At 55.2% G+C, this 23070-nt stretch overlaps 2 protein-coding genes across 4 annotated transcripts; both read left to right on the forward strand.

Moving 5' to 3' along the window:
* Positions 1 to 54: 54 nt before the first annotated feature.
* ODAD3 (outer dynein arm docking complex subunit 3) lies at positions 55 to 8507 on the forward strand. 2 transcript variants are annotated; one of them, XM_079917814.1, is made up of 13 exons: positions 55 to 730; positions 1714 to 1835; positions 1946 to 2023; positions 3700 to 3870; positions 3958 to 4059; positions 4158 to 4283; positions 4513 to 4635; positions 5148 to 5303; positions 6210 to 6370; positions 6453 to 6666; positions 7265 to 7420; positions 7884 to 7968; positions 8132 to 8507. In XM_079917814.1, exons 1-13 carry the CDS (start codon positions 490 to 492, stop codon positions 8248 to 8250), a joined length of 1854 nt encoding a protein of 617 aa, XP_079773940.1. In that variant the 5' UTR covers positions 55 to 489; the 3' UTR covers positions 8251 to 8507. The 2 variants fall into 2 exon arrangements, with proteins under 2 accessions (XP_079773940.1, XP_079773941.1); XM_079917815.1 differs by having other exon boundaries at positions 5151 to 5303.
* A 535-nt stretch (positions 8508 to 9042) lies between these two features.
* Positions 9043 to 22392, forward strand: RGL3 (ral guanine nucleotide dissociation stimulator like 3; the record flags this gene model as incomplete). 2 transcript variants are annotated; one of them, XM_079917054.1, is made up of 19 exons in its annotated part: positions 9043 to 9075; positions 9557 to 9670; positions 10282 to 10506; positions 10662 to 10732; positions 10851 to 11065; positions 15344 to 15486; positions 15597 to 15812; positions 16533 to 16636; positions 16737 to 16821; positions 17412 to 17456; positions 17563 to 17649; positions 17853 to 17885; positions 17979 to 18100; positions 18808 to 18903; positions 19004 to 19072; positions 19161 to 19257; positions 19908 to 20060; positions 20149 to 20263; positions 21819 to 22392. In XM_079917054.1, the coding sequence occupies 19 exons, from the start codon at positions 9043 to 9045 to the stop codon at positions 21935 to 21937; spliced, it is 2142 nt and encodes a 713-aa protein (XP_079773180.1). In that variant the 3' UTR covers positions 21938 to 22392. The 2 variants fall into 2 exon arrangements, with proteins under 2 accessions (XP_079773180.1, XP_079773181.1); XM_079917055.1 differs by having other exon boundaries at positions 10282 to 10505; positions 10679 to 10732; positions 19143 to 19257.
* Between the last annotated feature and the right edge of the window lie 678 nt (positions 22393 to 23070).

Genomic DNA, 23070 nt, shown 5'->3' on the forward strand with positions numbered 1-23070 from the left:
CCATCTTGGATAGGACTGTGAAGCCTTAAAGGGAATAGTTCTGAAGGTTAGCGCTTAATGGCGGCGCAAGGTGCCTCCATCTTGGGAGTGTCGGGTTCTGCAGCCGGAACAGAAAGTTCCTGAAAAACGCCCGCGAACCGCCTCGGCGGGGTTAGGGTGGAGGGGTGGGGAGGAAAAGGGATGAGCACGTGACTCCAAAGTACCCTCCCCCATCTTTCTGAGGAGCTGGTCCGGTCTGTCCCCTATTGGGACCGCCCCTCAGTTCAGCGTCAGCCAATGAGAGCCGTAGATTGGAATGCAGGCGATTTCCTTGGGAGCGCTGGAGGGAGGCGGGGAAGGTTACCTAGCAACCGTAGATGCTGCGAGGCCCCGCCAAGCGGTAGACAAGTGCATTCCCAGAGCCCGAGGAACAGGAGCTGACGGATGCCGGACAGAGGCAATTCCTAGTGGATCCCCTAACCACCAGGGATCCTTGGCCTCAACCCAATTATGACGTCTCCCCTGAGCTGGGCGGCCTCCGCCAACGCCATGCCTTTTCAGGTCCAGATTTCAGCTCCTTCCAAAGTCAAGGGCGGTCAGGCTCAGATCAAGCCCTACCACCCTCGAGGCAAGGGGTCAGTGCAGGCCTGGCACTCACTCCATTCCAAGGCGGCACCTTTCCACGCCAGCGAGGGGAAGTCCGCTGTGCACACGCAGGTGGCTGAGTTACAAAGGAAGCTACAACTGTTAGGTAAGATGGCTCCACAGGGCACAGAAGGGTCAAGAGTCAACAGTCCTCTGAGCTGGCAGGAGCGTTTCACTGGCGTTCATCCAGTGGCCAGTTTCTGAAGGCAAAAACTCATACTGGTTCATGTTTTTCCTCACCTTTCTTGTAAAACTTTTCCTGAGCTCAGAACTGACTGGACTGCATTTCATACTTTTATGTAATTTCAACTCTTCTATCATGCATGGAGTGGTAAAGAATATAGATTTCTAGAGCTGGATTTTCTGGGTTCAAATCCTGGCTCTACATATACTAATTGTTTGACTTTCAGGGACCAAGAGTAACCTCATTGCTCTCAGTCTGTCCAGCCATGAAATGGGGATAGTAACAGTACAACCTCATAGGTGGTTGAAATGCGTAAGGTGCTTAGGACAGTGCCTAGCACATAGTAACACTATAAAGTGTGAACCGGTAGTTCTCAATGGAATAGGGCTATTCTGCAATGTCTGGAGACATTTTGGTTTGTCACATTGCTGGGGGGGGTGGGGTGGTTACTGGCATCTAGTGGGCAGAGGCCAGGGATGCTGCTCAACATCTGACAGTGCACAGGACAGCTCGCCACAGCAAATAATTATCCATCCCAAATGGCAGTTGTGCCAAGATTGGGAAATCCTGGTATAAACCATTATTGTTTTATTATTAGGAGATAATTTTGCATAGTGGTTGAAGGTATGGGCTGGGGAGTCCAACTGCTTGTGACTTGGAACAATATAATAAGCCTGAGTCTTCACATGCGTAAAATGGGTATAATATGTATATGGACATGTACCTATTGGCACACGCTATTTGATACCTAGAAAATTATTAGTCCAGCATCCAACACATGAAAAATGCTCAAAGTGAAATATCGTTACGGTGTTAGGTTGACAATTACTGAAAGGTCTTCCCTCTGGGAAGTCCCCCCTTCCCATGATCCTCTGCTTCTGCCTGCCCACCTCACATGACCCCAGAGGGTGACCGGAAGGCCTTTTATGAGACCAGCCAGTGGAACATCAAAAAGAATCAGGAGACCATCAACCAGCTCCATGAGGAGACCAGGGCGCTGCAATTACAGTTGACAGACCTGCTCCAGGTGAGGTTGAAGAGGTGCCAGGGGGCGGGAGCAGCATCCCCAGGGGCAGAGCACCACCTCAAGTAGAAGTGGCCTGAATCAGTAGTGTGACTGGGCTCTTCTCTCTGCAGGGAGATGAGAAAGTGATCCAGGCAGTGATTCGGGAATGGAAATCAGAGAAGCCATACCTGAAGAACAGGACAGGCCAGGTTTGCCCCACTCCCATTCCACTGACCATCTCCCTTCATTTCCAGCCTGGGTCCCCACCCAACTGGCCTCCCTGCCCACTATCTCGCCTCTCCAATCCCTTCTCCACACCTGGCGCCACTCATTTATTTCTAAACCTTTATCACGCACCTACCATGTGCCTGGCATGGTTTTAGGTGTTGGTCACCGTGAGGTGAAAGAAACAGACCATGTCCCCACTCCCCAAAATCTCATATCTTGGTGGAGAGAACAGACCCCCACACACACACACACCCAAAAAAAACAAGAACAACAAATATAGAAACAAAGTAATTCCCAGTGGTGACAAGAGAAACAAATAAAATAAAACAGACTGACTTACTTGAGATGGATGGGGGCAGGGGTTTGCCTTTTAGACTGCAGGATGGGGGTCTTTGCTTTCTCTAAGAAGGTGATATTTGAGCTGAGAATGGGACAGGCAGGTAATGATCTGGGGAAAAGCATTCCAGGCAGATGGAATAGGAAGTGCAAAGTGCCTAGGGTAGGAACAAAAGTAGAGTGTTGGAGACACAAAGGAGGTAAGTGTGGCGGGATGGTAGTGAGTGACGGGGGGGTTCTGCAGGAAGTGAGGTCAGGGAGGTCAGCAGGGGCAAGACTTTGCAGCAGCCTTCACTGCAAGAGTGCAGATTTTATACTAAGAATCAGAGAAATGGAAGATGGGCTGTGAGGAGGCAGGAATAGAAGCCAGGAGGAGGTCAACCGGGTGAAAGATGGTGTTGGCTGCACTAGGACAAAAGGGGTAGAAATAGGAAGAAAGAGCTCTCTCTGGAGGAACCTTTGAAATAGAACAGAGAATTGCTAACAAACTGGATGCAGGTGGGAGAGAAAAAGAGAAGGTGAGGATGACATCAAGGTTTGGGACTTGAGCACATGGAAGGGTGGAGCTGCCATGAGCTGAGATGGGGAAGATTCGAGAAGGGCAGGTTTGGGGAAAGATCAAGGACATAGTTTTGGACACGATGGTCATCAGCTGACTGTGGAAACATCTGGAAGGCAGTGTAGATATGGATATACCAGCCTGCAGTTCAGGAGGGAGGCAAAATTGGGGTGTCTTCAGTGTATATGTGAGTTTTGAAACCCTGAGACTGGATAGGATCACCAAGGGGGTAAGGTTGGTCAGAGGAGAGAAGAACTTCTTCAAAGGCAAAGGAGATGGAGAAGGGGCAGCCAGGGAGGTGGGTGGAAAACCAAGAAGTGGGGGTCCTGGAAGCCCCAAAAAAAGAGAGTCTGCAGGAGGAGGGGGATCAACCAGGTCAGACACTACTAAGAGTCAGGGGAGGTGAGAACCAAGATATAGGAGAAGGGGGACTTCCCTGGTGGCGCAGTGGTTAAGAATCCGCCTGCCAATGCAGGGGACACGGGTTCGATCCCTACTTCAGGAAGATCGCACATGCCACGGAGCAACTAAGCCCGCGGGCCACAACTACTGAGCCCGCGCACCACAACTACTGAAGCCCGCGTGCCTAGAGCACATGCTCCACAGCAAGAGAAGCCACTGCAATGAGAAGGCCGCGCATCGCAACAAAGACCCAACACAGCCAAAAAATAAATAAAATTAAAACAAAAAAAAAAGATATGGGAGAAGGAAGGAAGGACTAGGTGAGGGGTTCAGGCCCCTGCTCTTGCCCCCCTCCCTCAGCAGGCCCTGGAGCACCTGGACCACCGGCTGAGTGAGAAGGTGAAGCAGCTGAATGCTCTTCGGTACCAGCTGGGGCTGCGACAGAAGTGGCTGGAGGAGCTCCAGCTGCAGCACAGTCTGCGTGAGCTGGAGATGGCAGAGGCGAAAGATAGCAACACAGAGGTGGCCAAGGTGGGGCCAGTGAGGTCTGCAGAGGCCTTGATCCTGGGGGAGGAATTGAGGGGGGAAGGGACCCAGCCCAGGCTTGCTTCTCTCTAGACTATGCGGAACCTGGAGAACCGCCTGGAGAAGGCCCAGATGAAGGTGGAGGAGGCCGAACACATCACCAATGTGTACCTGCAGCTCAAGGCCTATCTACAGGTAGGGACCAGGGCGACTGGGGGTGGGAGGCGGCAAGTGGGAGAGCCAGCCTTGTTAGGGACAGCGGTCACAGGCCTGCCTCATCCCTCACGCCCCAGGAGGAGAGCCTTCGCTTGGAGAACCGGCTGGACTTCATGGAGGCTGAGGTGCTGAGAACAAAACAGGAGCTGGAGGAACTGAACCTAGTGAATCAGGAGGCGCTTAATGCGAGGGACATCGCCAAGGTGCCAGCCCGTCAGGTCCTGGGCGGGGTGGGGGGTGGGGGTCCTGCCCCCCGACCCCCGATGCCACCATGGTCTTCTGTTCTGGCCCCAGCATCTGAACCTCAGCTGTCCCGGAACCCGTCCCATCTCTCTCCCAGGACCCCACAGCCTGACCCAGCTGTGTAGAGTTGGGCCTGCAGCTCTGGCCCAGAGCCCGCAGGTCCTGCTGTCCCCCTTTCCCGCCCTCTAGAACCAGCTGCAGCATCTGGAAGAGACAGTGTTCCGAGAGCGCAAAAAGCGTGAACGCTACCTAACAGAGTGCAAGAAGCGCGCGGAGGAGAGGAAACTGCAGAACGAACGCATGGAGCGCAAGGTGGGCGCACCAGGGGTACGGGGCTGCGACGACCCCAGCCTGCTCCTGCTTAGATGCGGCCGTGCTGTGTCCGGGGCCGCGCCACTACCTTGGCCCAGGCCCTAGACCCTTCGGCAGTTCTGACATTTCTCCTGACTCCGGCCCCATCTCCACTAGATGCCAGGGCTCCTCTCACATCCCTGACCCCGCCCTCCAGCCCTCCCCTTACTCTCAGGTCTATCCTCATCCTTCCCCACAAGACTTGCCTGTGTCGGAAATTTGATCCTGCCTCTAACCCGCCCCTTACCCGACAGGCCCCACCCCTTACCCGACAGGCCCCGCCCCCTGGACCCCGTCCCTCTGCGCTGCTTCTGAGGCCCTGCCAAGCACTCCTGACCCCTTCTGGGTGCCCTTACCCACGCCTGGGCCCCACCCTCTCCCTTACCCCAGTGCGGATACTTCCCCAACCCCCGCGGCCTCTGCCCTAAGCCGTTGTCTGCGAGCTGACCCCGGCCCTGACCTCAACCCACCAGCAGACCCAGCGCGAGCAGGTGCTGCTGCAGTCCAACGACAGGCTCCAGGACAGCATGCACTCCAAAGAGGGGGAGCTGCGGCGGCGCTGGAACATGTACCAGATGGAGGTGCTCTTCGGCAAGGTCAAGGACGCCACCGGCGTGGCAGAAACGCACGTGAGTGCTGCCCTCGGCCCTCCCAGCTCCCAGACGCCCGAGCTGAGCCTGGGAAGCCAACACACCCAGCCTCCCCTTTTTGCCGGGTCAATTCTTCAGCACACAAAAGACACCCCTTCTTCCTCCAGCTACTGCCTCATTAATCCGCTACCTCTCTCAGCAAAACCCACACGAGTTATCTACACTGGCCATCATCCTCTAATGTTCCGGCTTACACTGGTGCTGACGTCTTTGACATATCAGCTCTAGGAGAACTATGAGTGTTTTCTCTCTGCTGTGCCTCCAGCACCTGTAGCAGGGTCTGGGCGCAGTAAAATGCCCAGTGCCAGCCTCAGCCCCAGAGCAGCTGGGGCCCACGCGAGGCAGCGTCTTCCTTGAAATTTCCTAAGACTTTATTTATGTCCCCAGCTGGCGAACACTAATTCCCCTGGATCCCTGTTGGGTTTCTCCACTTACGGCGCTCTCCAACCCACTACTCCTATGGGGTAGCCTCCAAGGAGTTCCAGGACTTGGACATATGGGGTCATCTGGAGCACTGTGGCCAGGCGCCTTTCCCAGCCATATTTCCTCATGGAAGTGGGCAAGATTCACTGCCAGAACGTTGCTGGCATGTTGAGTTTGGAAAGCAGCTGTGCTCACTGCTATCACTGCCCCGCAATCTGATTGTGGCTGATTCAATTTCCCTATATAGACAAGGAAGGGCCCGCAAAAATCATTTCTTCGGGGCTGCACACCCTCGAGGCAGCCCTGGGTCGGACTCACAGAGTGTCTAAACACCATTATGCAGAAGCCATCAGCTCAGCCACTTGTCCTGCGTGCCCCGGGGGAAAGAAGCGGGGGAAAGAAGGAGGAGTGCACCCCTGCCTGCCCCAGCCCTGGCTCTGACTCGGGCTGGGCGGCCCCCAGGCGGTGGTGCAGCGGTTCCTGGCACAGGGCGACACCTTCACGCAGTTGGAGACGCTCAAAAGCCAGAACGAGCAGACGCTGATGAGGCTGAATCAAGAGAAGCAGCGGCTGCAGCGGGAGCTCGAAGACCTCAAGTACTCAGGGGAGACCACGCTCGTGAGGTGAGGTCCCGGGTGCCCGAGGGCGAGAGTGGGGCCTGCGGGGTCGGTGGAGCTCCAGTGGTGGCCTCCCTGCTCCCTGCAGCGAGCAGAAGCTGCAAGTCGAGTTGCAGGGGCGCATCAAGGCGGAGGAGCAGCGGCGCGCTGACACACAGGATCAGCTGCAGCTCGCCATGTGGGCAATGCAAATGACCAAAGAGGGCCTGGAACACCTGGCTGGCAAACTGAACCACATCCTAGTGGCAGGCGCCGCCCACGAGGAATCCCCGCAAGACGTGAGAGGCGGTGCCGGCGCACAGGTGTGGGGTTCTGCCCCGTAGCCGACTCGAGAGATCCCACCGCAGGCCCTGTCCAGGACATGAGAGGCCTAGACACAGGGGAAACCTCAACCCACTCCTGAGTCTCCACCCCACGTCTCAGGGGGCACCCCCTTACTCCTCAAGAGGCCCAGGACTTTAGAGACCCTGTCCCATTTCAACCGCCCCCATGGGAAAGTCCCACTTAGCCCCCCCCACACACACACACCCAAAACTTCAGAGACCCCGCTCCGATCCTGGAGCGACCACAGATGAGAGAAGCCCCACCCTGCCCGCAGCAGAATCCCATTTCTTAAGGTCATCCGGCAATGGCCTCTCTCCAGTTAGTATCCCTGCCCTCCCACTAAAAGACTCCCCCTGCCCCCATCCCTTGCCTTGGGTGTCTGGAATTCAGAGGCAATTGCCCTATACGCGTGGCCCTTGACCACAGAATCCCCACCCCACAGAGGATAGCACCACTCGGGTTGGTGGCCCCTAACTTCAAAGGCCTGGTCCCTGAGGAAAAGCCCCGCCCCTGGGTGGAACCTGCCCCAGAGACCCCGCCCCCTTCCAACTCACCTGGTTCCGCCCCCGGCCGCAGGAGGCCGGCCACTTCGCCAGAAAGGAGCTGGATCCCAAGGCAGGTGACTATCTGCCCAACCTACTGGGCCTCGTGGAGGAAAAACTGTTGAAGCTACAGGCGCAACTCCAGAACCAAAACGTGCCAGAGTTGCTGCGCCACATCGCCGACCGCGAGGTACCCCTTCAGCCAGGCGGTGGGGCTGAGGGTGCCGGGGCTGGGGCGGAATACCAGGAGGTCGGGGCATCCCCCAGGAGACCAGAGAGGAGGCCCATGGACCGGGAATGGGCCTTAGGGACAAGGCGTGAGGTTTAAGGAGCTAGGGATGCACCACGAGAGTTTCCAGAGGGCCCTGGCGGGCCAGAGGTCAAGGCTGGGGGGATCAAGGGTGGGGCCTCGAGAGGACCAGAGGTGGGACCTAGAGACCACGGGCGGGCCTGGGAGGGGGAGGGGGAGGGGTATCAGGATGCACGCTGAGAACAAATGACGCGGCAGCGACCAAAGAAAACTTTACAGCAGTGGGCAGATGTGCTGAATGGAATCAGGTTATGTCTCAGAGTGGGCTGGGGAGGAGGGGGAACGGACTTCGCTGCAGCCTCTGCCCACTCACACTCTTCTTTCCCGCTCCCCCCTCCCCCAGTTCTACTCCACCCTAGAGGGAAAGCTGCCGATGTACAACACCCGCATCGCCCTGCCTGTTGCCGGTCTCAAGGACAGGTTCTTCGGTATGTACGGGCAAGGAAAGGGGGCGGGGCCGGGGGCCCAAGCAGAGCATCGGGAGGTGGTCAGGGGCCGGACCTAGGGCCAAGGTGGTGGTGGGATGGTAAAGGCTGGGAAGGAACATCTGAGCCGGGAATGGGAACTTGATCCCCTCATCGCCCTTTGCAGACGAAGAGGAGAGTGAGGACGAAGACAACAACGTGGTGACCCGCGCGGAGCTCAAGATGCGTTCCCAGAAATTAATCGAATCCCGCAGCAAGAGGCGCGGTCGTTCGCGGAGGTCCTAGACTCGCCCTCGCGCCCATCTGGCGTTTGCGGGCCCCTGCGGAGCCCCCAAACCCCTCTGGGCCCAGCGGCGGGCCCACGGGGCCCCTTCAAGGGCTGAACGCGGCCCGGACGAGGGAGCGGAGCGGGCGGGCGATGCCCGAAGTAGAGAAGGGGGCTGGGCTGCCGGACGTTCCCACAGTAAATCTCCCCAGGCTGGTCCGCGCCGGCCTCGGAATCGCGCATTAAAGGTCAACCACCAGCTCCCTGAGTATTCGCCTCTCCTTGATCCTGCACCACCCCGTAGATGGCTGCCCCTCAAACCAGGGCCGCAGATTCAGCCCCCTCCGACCTGGGGAGTGATGACTCCCATAAGCTAGGGACGCAGATTGAGCTCCCTCCGTCCCTGCAGAGAAATGAGAAATACCTCCACACCTGGGGCGGACCAGCCCTCCCCGTCTGAGCAAGCGGACTCTCCTTCTGAGGACGCAGACCTGTACCCCACTTAGCTATACACATTAGCTCCTCCACACCTGGGGACACAAAAAAGAGCCCTCCCCTGGGAGAGAGAGAAGGGCGTCCTGTCTCCCGGGCTCAGATTGATACACATTTATCCGGAGAGCTCGGACCTCTTCCCCAGGGCCCTGGGCTGGGCGCTGGGGTCTGGCAGGGGCAACCGCGAGCAGTGGGTCCACCCCGCCCCGCCCCCGCGCTGCTCGGCCGCCCCGCCCCGCCGGCCCGACTCCCGGCCACTGCTCCCCGACCGGCCCTTCCGCCTCACTCAGCCGCGCGGCAGAGCGGGACGGGAGCGGACCATGGAGCGGACGACGAGCAAGGAGCTCGCCCTGGTAAGGGGACCTGGGGTCCCAGGACCCCACATCCCTGGCGACCCTCAAGTCCAGAAACTCCAGGTCCCCGACCGCCCCTTGGATCCTCTCTCCCCTCAAATCGGACCCTTCGGAACAGCCTGGGAGTCCCTACCTCTGGCCTCCCGGCCCCTGACCCAGTGAAGTGGCTGGCTCCTTTTAGGGATGGTTGGTGGCGGGAGTGTCTCTGAACGCATCTGCGGGAGGGACTAGAGACAGACTCGCTAAGACTGGACCCTGGGACGTCCCCAGATGCCACCCGATCCTCCCAAGGGCTAGGTAGGAGGGTACCCGCGGCGCCGAGGGGACTTCCCGAGCCTGGACCCCTGCCCCGAGTCTCACTGACTCTGGCCGGCAAAGGGGGATAAAACTGGAGGGATCAGGCTTGAGTCCGCGGAAGAGGCGGGGCCGTGGTCCCGGGAGCCTTCCCCCTGCGGCGTCCTGAGCTCGCCTCCGCGTCCAGGCGCCGCTGCAGGACTGGGGCGAGGAGACCGAGGACGGCGCGGTGTACAGTGTCTCCCTGCGGCGGCAGCGCAGTCAGCGCTTGAGTCCGGGAGCAGGGCCTCGGGGCACCCAGGTGAGGAACGGGTAGGAGGCTGGGGCCGAGCGGAAGGTGACCAGGTGAGGGCGGGGCTGAGTGGAGGGGAGGAACTAGGGCCCGAAGGAGGGGCGGGGCTTAGAGGCGACCAGGTAAGGATGGAGTGGGGCCCGGGGGCGGCCAGGTGAGTGGGGTAGATGAGGAGGCGGGGCCAGGTGAGGCCGAGGTGACTTGCAGGACTTGGGGACGGAACTGGACGGCAGGGCCTAGGTAAGCCAGGTTTAGTGGGGCGGAACTGAAGGAGTGGTCTTTAGAAGAGACCAGGCGAGAGCGAGGTGGGGCAGAGAGCCTGGGAACGGGCCAGTGAAGCGCGGCAGGAGAGCTGGGAGCAGCCTGGGGGCGGAGGTGGGGGTGAGGTAGGGGTGGCTTGTAAATGGGGCAGAGGGCAGGGCGGGGCCTGGGCGGATGAGGAGGTTCCAGGCGGGTTTCGGGGGTCGATTGTGCAATGGGGAAGAATGATGAACTCAGGGGGCAGGATTCAGAAGAATGGACAGGATCAGATGCAAGATCGGTGCTTCCCAAAGACACGATTGGAATGGGATGCTGGGGCCCACTCCTCTGTGTCTCACTGCGATCACCCTGCCCCGCAGGCCCCCAGCCCCGGTGCCGACACCTTCCTCCATTACCGCACCAGCAAGGTGCGGGCGCTGAGGGCAGCGCGGCTGGAGCGGCTGGTGCGGGAGTTGGTGTCTGGAGACCGCGAGCAGGACCCAGGCTTCGTGCCTGCCTTCCTGGCCACCCACCGGGCCTTTGTGCCCACTGCCCGCGTGCTGGACCTTCTCCTGCCACCGCCGCCGCCGCCCCTGCCGCCGGGGTCAGTACCAACGGGGGACTCTCATGTTCCCTCCCCAGACCTTCACCTGGATACTCCTCTGCTCCCTCCGGTTTAGAACCAGGACCCCCCCCTCCAACCCCAGAATCTTCCTCCTGAGTCCCCTCCAGCCGCCCTCTTCCTCACCTGATGGCGGAGGGGGGATGTCTTTCCAGGGTAGAGATCAAGAAGACAGAGGGAAGAGATCTGACCTTCAACAACAACCTGAGGTTTGTCCTCCCGTCGGGTGTGGGCAGGGGGGCATAGAGGTCAAAAGGATCTGAAGTGTAGGGGCTCCAGAGGTCCAGAGCTCTGGGCTGGGCTCTGAGGCCCCACCCCTCTGGCCAGGGCTGTGGTGTCAGTGCTGGGCTCCTGGCTGCGGGACTACCCTCAGGATTTCTGGGATCCCCCTGCCCACTCGGACCTAGGCAGTGTTTGCACCTTTCTGGGCTGGGCAGCCCCATCAGGGGCTGAGGCCCGGGAGGCAGAAAAGCTGCTGGGAGATTTCCTGAAGAATGCTGAGCCACAGCAGGAAGAAGAGGAGCGGTCCCAGACATGGGCAGGTGAGCGGGTTGGGGAACCTATAGTGTCCGGAACAGGCATTCTCCCTCCCCCAGGGGTCCTCTCCTCTTACGGAGGAGCTACAGATCTTGGGCAAGGTTCTTAACCTTGTCTGAGCCTCAGTTTCACCACCTGTAAAATGGGGATAATAGCCCTTTGTTTAAAGTATTGGCATTTGTCTATCACCTCCCCCACACAACACATCCCAACTACAAAGATAGTCCATCATTGGGTCAGGATACCCTGTGTTTTTGGCTACAAATCATCTATTACTACTTGCCTTAGGAGCTACAGAGACCTGGGTTCAAATCCTAGTTCTGCCATTTGCTGACTGTGCGACCTTGGATAAATCATCTCTCTGAGCCTCAGTTTCCTTATCTGCAAAATGGGGGCAATGACAGTACTTACCTCATTGGCTTCTTCATTCATTCAACAGATATTTAGCCACGGCTCTGGGCACGTAACAGTGGACAGGAGCTCCCTGTTCCCTGGGGAAGACAATTAGTGGACAAGTAAATAAACAAGTAATGAGAGCTTGGCAAATAGCATTATTTTCATTACTGTTGTTATCACAGATTCTTACTTATTAGAATCTACCACTTATAATGAAATCGATACAATAAATCATACTGATGTTTTCTAGTGAAGTGGGTGTCAGCAAACTATCTAGCCTTTTATGGAAAAGTTTGCTGGGACTTGCGTGGTGGTCCAGTGGTTAAGACTCTGCGTTTCCATTGCAGAGGGCATGGGTTCAATCCCTGGTCAGAGAACTAAGATCCCACATGCCACGTTTGTTGCTCTTTACAGCAGAGGTCTACAACCTCTGCTGTAGAGAGCTTTGTGGGGAAGGAAATATAACCACATACTTCACGCAGATCTTTTTTCAGTTGTCATCTCCTCAGACATGCCTTCTCAGATCCCCTCCCAACAAATACAGCCTCCCACTCTGAGTCCTATTACCTGCCTTATTTTTCTGCATAGAACCTATTGGTCTTGTCCCCAACGCTATCCCCAGGGTCAGTTACAACACGGATTTGTCTACTGAGTAATTGCATCCTGCTTATAAAGTATCATCTTTCACCCATCTGTGTTTGATCTGATCCCTGTCACAAGAGCTTTATATCCCTAATCCATTCTTTAATCCTTAAACTGGCCACATTCCTCTCTGCTTTACAAAGTAGCAACCACTTCTCTCCCCTGGTGAGAGTTATTTATATACATTTTATCCCTTCATCTTCCCTGCTGGTTGCCAAGTATCTTTCTTCCTCTGCCTTCAAGATTTCACCAGCTGATTCCAAGTCATCAGAGCTGCACAGGGCAGTGGGGTAGCCACTAGCCCCATGTGGCTATTAAAATTGAACTTAATTAACATTAAATAAAAATTAAAATCAGTTCTTTGGTCACAATGGCCACATTTCTAGTGCTCAGTAACCACATCGGGCAGCACAGGTAGAAAATATTTCCACCACTGCAGAAAATTCTATTGAAAGTACTGCCCTAAGCTATGAGTTCTTGAGGTAAGAGGAGAAAATGAACATTTATTGAACACTGACTTTATGCCAGGATCTGGGAACCTTAGTATCCTTGTTTGGGGGTTACTTTTTACCATGGAAAATTTCAGACATATAGAAAAGTAGAGAGAAGTAATGTAAAGAACACTGAAACACCCATCACTCATCTTCAACAATTATCAATTTGACCAAAAAAAAAAATTTTTTTTCAGGATGATTTGAAGGCAAATCCCAGACTTACGTCCCTTCACACACAAATACTTTGGTTCTCACTGGTAATTGACAAGGACTTTAAAATATATATAACTTTCATGCCCACAATCTTTTCCAACGAAATCAGCAATAATTACTCAATATCAAAAAATACTCATATTCAAATTCCCCTATTGTTCCTAAGTTGTCTTCTTTACAGTTGTTTCTTCCAAAACCAAAGATCCATTTAAAGTGTTCTTTTTTTAAAAAATAAATTTATATATTTTATTTATTTACTTTTGGCTGTGTTGGGTCTTCGTTGCTGCACGCGGGCTTTCTCTAATTGCGGCGAGCGGGGCCTACTCTTCGTTGCGATGCTCGGGCTTCTCATTGCGGTGGCTTCTCTTGTTGCAGAGCACGGGCTCTAGGTGTGCGGGCTTCAGTAGTTGTGGCACACGGGCTCAGTAGTTGTGGCTCTAGAGCACAGGCTCAGTAGTTGTGGCGCACGGGCTTAGTTGCTCCGCGGCATGTGAGATCTTCTTGGACCAGGGCTGAAACCCGTGTCCCCTGCATTGGCAGGCGGATTCTTTACCACTATGCCACCAGGGAAGTCCCAAGTGTTCATTTCTTAGATCTCTTTTTTTCTATGACTGTTCCTCTTTGCCTTTTGATTAATGGCATTAGGAGAAAATAATGGGTCATTTGTCCCGAGGAATGTCTCACATTCTTCTCCATTTGCCTGTTAGCTTTCTCATGGTGACATGAAGCACGTTCCTCTATTCACCATACTTGCTGTAAGAGCTAAAGGTTTGATTAGATTTACGTGCAATTTTTTTCCCCATGCTCACTTTTTTTTTTTTTTTGGTGCTCAAGTTATGGGATTTTTTTAAATTTTTATTTTATTTAATTTTTATACAGCAGGTTCTTATTAGTTGTCTATTTTATACATATTAGTATATATATGTCAATCCCAATTCATCCCACCCCTCCTTGGTGTCCATACTTTCCCTCCTTGGTGTTTGTTCTCTACATCTGTGTCTCCATTTCTGCCTTGCAAACAGGTTCATCTGTACCATTTTTCTAGATTCCACATACATGCGTTAATATACAATACTTATTTTTCTCTTTCTGATTTACTTCACTCTGTGTGACAGTCTCTAGGTCCATCCACATCTCTACAAATGACCCAATTTCGTTCCTTTCTATGGCTGAGTAATTTTTCCCCCTATGCCCACTTTTAAAAACTAATATTTTGCAGGACTTCCCTGGTGGCCCAGTGGTTAAGACTCTGTGCTCCCACTGCAGGGGGCACAGGTTCGATTCCTGTTCCAGGACCTAAGATCCTGCATGCAGCATGACAGCACAGCCAAAAAATAAAAATAAAGTAGTATTTTGCAATGCTACCTGTCCTAATACGAAATGAAAGACAGATAATTAAACAGACTTACACAGATAGTTTAAAAATAATAATATGAAAAAAATAATAATATGATGCTGAAATTGTAATAGGAAGGAGAAATAAAACAAAAGCAATTTACACAACAATCAGCTATACTTGTTGGTATGTCAATGTCTGGGCATGCCTCACCAGGAGACATGATGAAGTTGTTCAGTGCCTTCGCCTGCCATAGCATCATGGTGAATATGGCAGCCAGAAACTAATGCAGGGGGATGCACTGGCGACACAGATGCAGCAGCATAGATGTTGGTGACATCAATTTCCAAAATGGTGAACAACACTCGCCATTTCCGTACAAAACAAAGTTCACAGTCCTTGCCTTTCTAGAGCCAAAATAATTAGTGTTTATGAGGAAGATAGTTGAGTTCTAGGTGCCAAGTATTGTAAACAGGTTTTTCAAGGACACAAATTTCTTGGAGGGACATTTGGAGGCTGGTGATGCAATTCTTCACTGAGTGCCAAGCCCCTCTTGTGGCAAGATTTCAACTTCCAAAATGTCCCCCTAGGGGGCGCCACCATTGAACGCCACCTCGGAAAAATCATATGTATTGAGTACTTTATAGCCGTCTGGTATGCGTGATTTCATGTGATTAAAAAAAAAAATCCAAGTGAAGAAGCCAAGGCACAGAGAGGTTTAAAGTCTTGCTTAATTCGCACAGCACCCCGGTGGACCAGTTTGGATTTGAACTGGGGACGTTAAGACGATAACCTTTCCTTAACCACAAGGTTATACCACCTCTAACCACCAGAAAAGGGCAGGTGGATCCTATCCTAATACAGGTTCAAAGTCAAAAAGCTCTATTTTCTATTCTAGACTTTGAGCACCTGGCTTCAGATCTCTGCCATTTACTGAAGATGTGAGAGCAAATTCCTGCCTCAGTTTTGCCCTTAAGAAAGGTGCATAATAGTACCTCCCTCTCAGGGTTAGTGTATAAATTTCCCCGTTAATCCACCCAAGATGCTCAATGAACAGTTACTGCTGCTCTGACGTTCTTAAAAACACTCAAGGAGATCTCTGTTTCACAGACGAGAAAAGTGAGGACACAGATGCCCAAGGTCACGCAGCCAGTCCTGGATTCAAACTTCAGAGTTTTTAACCCCCTCTAATGCTCCCTCAGGACATCCAGGGGTTGCCCAGATACCCCGTCCAGACTCCCCGGTAGGCTGCTTGGAGGAGGTGGAAGGACTCGTGCGGGAAGGTCCTGAGCTCCTGGACTTCAGTGTAGACGACGTGGCCGAGCAGCTGACCCTGATGGATGCGGTGAGGATCCCTGCTGGGCGCGGCCGGGTGGGGGCGGGGCGTAGAGGAGGGGGAAGGGGGAGAGGCCCAGCTGAGCACAGATCCTACCCACCCCCAACTCCCGCGCGCAGGAGCTCTTCTCGCGCGTGCGGCCCTTCGAGTGCCTGGGCTCCGTGTGGTCGCAGCGGGACCGGCCGGGGGCCACAGGCACCACCTCCACTGTGCGCGCCACTGTGACCCAGTTCAACACGGTGACCGGCTGCGTGCTGGGCTCGGTGCTCGGGTCGCCGGGCCTGGCCGCCCCGCAGAGGGCGCAGCGGCTGGAGAAGTGGATCCGCATCGCGCAGGTGCCTGTCGGGGGGTGGGTGGAAGGGGGCATGGGGCACCGAGGCCAGAGAGAGGTCGGGGGCGGGCGGAAGGCCGAGGACTGGGGTCTGGGGATACTTGGAGGATTGGGGCTGGGAGGTGCCTAAGAGAAAGCCTAGGACGTGGCTGGACGGGACTGGCGCCTGAGACCGCAGAGGGACGCAGGGCTGGTCTAGGAATAAGGATGGGATGGGGGCACTGGGGAGGGGATAGGCTTGGAAGAGAGACCAAAGCCAAGAGACGGAGGCAGAGGTCCTGAAAGAGACTGGATGGAAGCGGGGCAGGAGCCTGAGCAGAGAGGAAGAGTAGAAATGGGGGCCAGGAAAGAGAGTGGGGGCGTGGCAAGGCGAAGGGGGAAGAAGGGTGACACCTGGGGTGAGACTTGGGCGGGCGGGGAGGAGTCTGGGTCTAGGAGAGATGCTACGGGTCCGTCTGGGGCCCAGGGAGAAGTAAGGAGTGGGGACACGGGAAGCCAAGGTCAGAGGAGAGGAATGCAGGGGCAGCTGGGGGAGGGGCTGGGACTGCAGGTTGGAGAGGGGGAGGGGGCCCCTGGGGGAGGAGGCTGAATCTGGGTAGCCCGTCAGACATGGGGCGAGCTGTAAGGATCTAACCTGGGGTCACAAGTCACGGGATCAAAGGTGGATCATACTTGGGGTTCAGGCTTGGGGGTGTGACCAGCGGTCCCCCACCCCGCTCCCCAGCGCTGCCGGGAACTGCGGAACTTCTCCTCCCTGCGCGCCATCCTGTCCGCCCTGCAGTCTAACCCCATCTACCGGCTCAAGCGCAGCTGGGGTGCCCTGAGCCGGTGAGCAAGGGGCGGGGTGCTGGCGCGGTACTCCTTGCCCACCTCATGCCAGCTCTGACTCTCCCCGCGGCCACCCGTGACCCCTCTCCTGTACCCCCAGGGAACCGTTATCCACTTTCAGGAAACTTTCGCAGATTTTTTCCGATGAGAACAATCACCTCAGCAGCAGAGAGATTCTCTCCCAGGTACAGATGGATGAGGACCCCTCAGATCCCGGGCCCAGGAAGGGGACCAGGGGCCCGGCAGGGCATTGCTTGTCATTGTCATAACATTCAGTGTCCTTTCCCTATGCCTCGAGAATGACCTTCCTCTTGTTTGTGGGCACCCTGCGTTTTTACTCCCTCTGCTGCCCTCATTATAGCTCACACTTGGTGGCTGCCTTATTTATTCATTCAACAAATACCAGAGTTACAGGGAAAAGGTCACTGAAGGCCAGAGTCAGAGCAAAGAGGGGAAAAAAAAAAAATTCTGCTAAGGACTTGACTTTGATAAGAAAAAAAAAAATGTGCCAACAAGGTTCAGGGCATTTCTGGGGGATCTCCAGGTACAAGGATTTTCACCTGTGTTAAGGCCAGCCTTGGGGGCCAAGGCACCCACAAGCCCCACCTCCCATCATCCCCAGTGAGCCCTGCCCCCTGCTGCTTATCTGTTCTTTCCCCCTCCCTGTTCACTCTCCCTTGGGTATGGCCTTTACAACTGCTTGTGATGGAGGCATCTTCCCCGAGGGAGGGGACAAAGAGAGCCCAGGACTGCTCAGTCCTTCCCCTTCCCCCAGGAGGAGGCTACCGAGGAGAATGCCCCCCCAGGAAGCCTGCCCTCAGTGAGTGATGTGGTTTGGGATGAGGGACAAGCAGGATCCTGGGTGGGGGGTGGAGCCTGGTGGGGTCGGTGATGGCTGAGAGTGACTGGAGCTCTGGGGGCCACAGAAACTGCCCCCAGGCCCCATCCCCTACCTTGGCACCTTTCTCACGGACCTGGTTATGCTGGATACAGCCCTGCCGGACATGCTGGAGGTCTGAGCCCTGACCCTTGAGTCCTGACCCCAGCCTCACTCACCCTCAGCACAGAGGGCCTCCTGACCTCACACCCATGACCCTGCCTTGTGCTCCTGACCCCAGCCCCCTTAGTGCGGTAGGGCTCCTGACATCCCAACCCCTGACCTTGACCCTTGATCCTTGACCCTGGAGGCTCCAGTTCAGACAAAATTTGCCCCCAGGGGGATCTCATCAACTTTGAGAAGAGGAGGAAGGTAAGTGGGCACTGGGGTGGGCATGCTGGGGTGGGGGGGGCGGTCCAGGATGGGGGTTGAGCATGGATGGGGTCTCAGAGGCCACCCCCTCAGGAGTGGGAGATCCTGGCCCACATCCAGCAGCTGCAGAGGCGCTGTCAGAGCTACTGCCTGAGCTCCCACCCGCCCATCCTGGCTGCCCTGCGCACCCAGCGCCAGCTCAGCGAGGAGCAGAGGTGACCAACACGTGGCCTGGCCTGACCAACCTCCCACCCACTGACCCTGGATCACACACTGGATCCACCTCCCCCATGCACCTCTCCAGCTCCTCCTAAGACCCCCTTCCTGAGCCCTGACACCCCCCCGCCCAGCCTGTCACCTTGCATTGTCTGCGGCCCAGTCGAGGGCCCCAGTTGACCTCTGACCCCAAACCTTAACCCATCTGACTTTCTGACTTCAACCTTTAACATGCAGCTGGCCATTCCATTCAACCATCTCATCTTTTCTTTCCCCCCACCTCTGGCCCTATCTGACCCATGACCCCATTCATAACCCCCATCTGACTCTGAGCCCAATCATTGACCCCCAATTCTGAGCAACTGACTCTTATGTCAGAGCATCCAACTCAACTGTCCCAATGGTTTCTTTTCATTCTACTGAATCCATGATCCAAACAATTGACCTCAGTGATTATCTGACCTTGAACTCTATCCCCGACCCAATTTGACTCCTCAGTCCCACTCTGTAAACCCCTGTGTGACCTGCCAACCAAGCCATCTCATCTCATCCCTGATAAGACCCCACAGCTGTAACGGCCCTGACCCCAACATTGGGTGCCCACCCCCTGGCTGTTCCCACACACACACACCCCCAAAACCCAGCTCCCGACCGATTCTAACTCATTTCCCAACCCCCCCATCCCATCTGCATCTTGACCCCTCAGCTACCGCATCTCCCGGGTCATTGAGCCACCGGCCGCCTCCTGCCCCAGCTCCCCACGCGTCCGGCGGCGAATCAGCCTTACCAAGCGCCTCAGCGCGTGAGTCTCAGGGAGTATGTGGGGAGTGACGTGGGCAGAGATGGCATCCGCTCCTGGGACTCAGTCTGGGCTCAGCCTCACCCCCTGTCTCTATTTTCAGGAAGCTGTCCCGAGAGAGAGGCTCATCCCCTGGTGGGAGTCCCAGGGATCCCTCATCCTCCACCTCCAGGTCAGCATCCCATTTGGTAAAGGGGCTGGAGAGGACAGGATCAGAGATCAGGGCAGCCACCCCACTTCAGACTCTGTGTCTCCCCCAGTCTGTCCCCAGCGTCCCCCCCATCCAGTCCTAGAATGAGGGACCCTCCTCCCGGCAGTCCTCCGGCCTCTCCAGGGCCGCAGGGCCCCAGCACCAAGGTACCAGGACTATGTGTACATGTGGGACTGCGGGCACCCGGGGCTGTGTGTGTGTGTGTGTGTGTGTGTGTGTGTGTGTGTGTGTGTACAGGATTTGGGGGCTAGGTATGTACACAGGAGACTATGCACACAGCTGGCTGAACACTCTAGGGATATGTCCAGGAAGGCACGTGCATTTCCATGGCCCCGTTTGAGGGACTGTCCATGAGTTATGCTCAGATCTGGACCAGAGCTTCCACTTAGACACAAGGTACTCTGGGGTGCAATCACCCACTTTTGCACAGATATGCATTTTCCTAGGAATTTGCATACCTAGAGGGGAAATGTGGGCGTGAATATCCACAGTGTCCACAGGACCATGTGCAGGGTTTTTCATGGACATGGGCTTGTGCGTATCCAACAATTGTGAGCAAATGGGTACAGTCGCCGCTCTCTGGTTACACAGGGTTTCTTGTGTGTGAACATGAGTCGTGTGTGAATTCATGTAACAGGGCGTGAAAGTCTGTATATGATGGGATTGCATAGATGTGGGCTTGTGTATGTACCCTAATTGCATGTCCCAGGCTTGGGGTGTGCAGGAAGACGTGTTGCATACAATGAGGGAGGGGCCTCGTGCTCTCACCGCTCAGTCCCCACCCCACTGCCTACAGCCGCCACTGAGCCCAGACCTACCAGGCCCCCGGACCCTGGCCTTGCCCTTGAGTGGCCCTCACATCTCCCTCCCGGGGCAACAGGGCTCAGAGGCCTGCGTCGTCCGAGTCAGCATCGACAATGACCATGGAAATCTGTATCGGAGCATCCTGGTGAGGGGCTGTGCCCGGGACCTGCTGGTGGCAGCCCTGCCCTTGGGGCTTGGGCTGTCATCCCTCACCTCTCGCCCTCTCTTCCCAGCTCACTAGTCAGGACAAGGCCTCCAGCGTGGTGCAGCGAGCCTTGGAAAAGCACAATGTGGCTCAGCCCTGGGCCCAGGACTATCAGCTCTTCCAAGCCCTTCCTGGGGACAGGGGTGAGCAGGGACAGCTTGGAGCCAGAGCTGGGGGGGGACAGCTTCAGGAGGGGGGCGGCAGACTGACCGGGTTGGTTCTGGCACAGAGTAGGGGTGAGATGAAGCAGGGTTGGGGTAAGAGGCAGAAAAATATTGGTACCTTCATTAGGTGGGGTCATGAGGTTGTCCTGTCTCAGTGTGAGGGAAGCGGGCACCAAAGGTGACTTCCTAGGATTTATGGGGAAATGAGATTGTCCAGGGTCCAGTGGAGAGGGAGTGTAGAAGGTCATCCGGGCTTAAACGTGTAGAATCATGAGGTTCTTCAGGCTCAACCTGGTGGAGCACAAGACTGAAGCAGGGTCTGGGCTTGGATCTGAGGGGAAATGAGTTTGTCCGGGCTCAGCATGGGGACTCTGAATTTGGCATAGGAGAGGGCCACATGGTACTGAAATTCAGGGTAGGGAAGCATGAGATCGTTCAGTGTACAGGTGAGTAGGAGGTTATCCAGTTTTCAAGAGGGAGAGGCAGGGGCTTCCCTGGTGGCGCAGTGGTTGAGAGTCCGCCTGCCGATGCAGGGGACGCGGGTTCATGCCCCGGTCCGGGGAGATCCCACATGCCGCGGAGCGGCTGGGCCCGTGAGCCATGGCCGCTGAGCCTGCGCGTCCGGAGCCTGTGCTCCACAACGGGAGAGGCCACAACAGTGAGAGGCCCGCGTACCGCAAAAAAAAAAAAAAAAAGAGGGAAAGGCAACAGGGAACTATATTCAGTATCCTGTGACAAACCATAATCGAAAAGAATATGAAAAAGAATACTGTATAACTGAATCACTTTGCGGTACAGAAGAAATTAACACAATATTGTAAATCAACTATACTTCAATTAAAAAGTTTTTTAAATGGAGAAAATAATGTAGGAAGAAAAAAGAGAGAGAGGCAAGAGATTGACATGCTAGGGAATTCCCTGGCAGTCCAGTGGTTAGGGCTCTGTGCTTCCACTGCAGGGGGCACGGGTTCCGTCCCTGGTCGGGGAACTAAGATCCCGCAAGCCCCACAGTGTGGCCAAAAAAAAACCAGAGAGAAAGCAACACATTAAAGGGCATGATGTGAGGTTGGCTGGACATTAGGAAGGATACATGAGGTTGTTCACGTGCCAAGTGTGAGGTTTGTACAGGCTGGAAGTGGGAAGTCAGAAGTTGTCCAAGTTCATGGTGAGAGCAGCATGAACTTGGCTGGGAGCTGGCTGTGGGGGAAGGGTGGGATGGGCAGGAAGTTGATTGGGCTGGGTGGCCTGACTTTGTTCAAGCTTGTAGTGCAGGTTGTCTAGACTCCAGGGGGAAATAGCAGGAGGTAGCCCAGGTTCACGGGGTTGGAGGTGGGGGGAGACATGAGGTTGTGCGGGCTTTGAGTGGGAAGTGGTCTAGGTTCACAAAGAGAGGAGGATGAGGTTGGCTTAGCAGTAGCTGAAGGGACCCAAGGTTGTCAGGCTCCAAGGTGAATGGTGGAAGGTTACCTAGGTCCTTTGTGAGGGAAGTATGAGGTTGTGTGGGCCTTTCACCATCATCTCCGCCCCTGGTCAGAGCTCCTGATTCCTGACAATGCCAATGTCTTCTACGCAATGAGCCCAGCCGGCCCTGGAGACTTCGTGCTGCGGCGGAAGGAGGGGGCCCGGCACACAACCTCAGTGTCCCCAGCCTGAGGTGGTTCTCCCCCTCCTCCAGGACATGGGCCCCATGGGCAGCAAGGGGCCTGGCTTCTTTCACCAGGGGGCAGGGAGGGAGCTCCTCTCTGGAAATCTCTCATTCCCCAGTAGAGGCCATTGTCCTCCATACCCTGTAAACTCCCCCTCCCCAAACTTTATTGGACCTCATCCCTCTGACCCTTTTGGCACCAGACCCCTATTCCAAAGACATCAGCCCATGGGTGGCTGGTGGAGAGCTTCATCCCATAAACATAGAAAGGGGTGCGGTGTCAGGGGTCAGACCCTCTCCCAGAGAAATCTTGTAACTGCTGGAGACATAGCTGAAGTGATAGAAGTGGATGAAAATAGTGATCAAAGTTATGAAACAGGAGTCAGTCTTGTTTGTTCTGCGCCTGTGCTTCATGTTCGCTTTTCATCAAGATAAGAATTGAGGGCTTCCCTGGTGGCGCAGTGGTTGAGAGTCTGCCTGCCGATGCAGGGGACACGGGTTCGTGCCCCGGTCCGAGAAGATCCCACATGCCGCGGAGCGGCTGGGCCCGTGAGCCATGGCCGCTGAGCCTGCGCGTCCGGAGCTTGTGCTCCACAGGGTGAGGCATGACTTGAATCCAGGGGGGTCTCTGTCACAAACAGAGGGTTCAGGACTCCCTCCCTCAACATTGTTGGGGTGGTATGATTCTTTTCTGCCATGTATATGGGAGAGTGAAGAAGAAATTTCATTGGAATCAGAGACAAATAACATCATCACCCGTGAGTCATTAAGGGCTGTGAGGATGAGAGGGGTGAGCTAGCGGTACTGGGGTAGGATGAAGAAACAGGTAGAGAAGGCACAGACGAAGTGAGCTGTAGGGCCACCCGCAACATAATCATAACAACAACAGTAACAACAAGAATGATACTGACTCATGAACTCCCACTCTGCCAGACATCAACTAGGGGCTTTATATCTAACTGTATTAATCAGGGTTCTTTCTGTTTCAAGTCGTCAAAAACCCAAATCAAACAGGTATGTGCAAAAAAGGAAATGAATGCCCGTGTAATTGTAAAGTTCCATGGGTCCAGCTTCAGGCACAGTTGGATCCAGGGACTCAAAAGATGTCACCAGGACTTTGTAACAAAATCTCTTGCCTCTG

The sequence above is a fragment of the Stenella coeruleoalba genome, assembly GCF_951394435.1.
Source record: "Stenella coeruleoalba genome assembly, chromosome: 3".
In the NCBI taxonomy this organism is placed as follows: domain Eukaryota; kingdom Metazoa; phylum Chordata; class Mammalia; order Artiodactyla; family Delphinidae; genus Stenella; species Stenella coeruleoalba.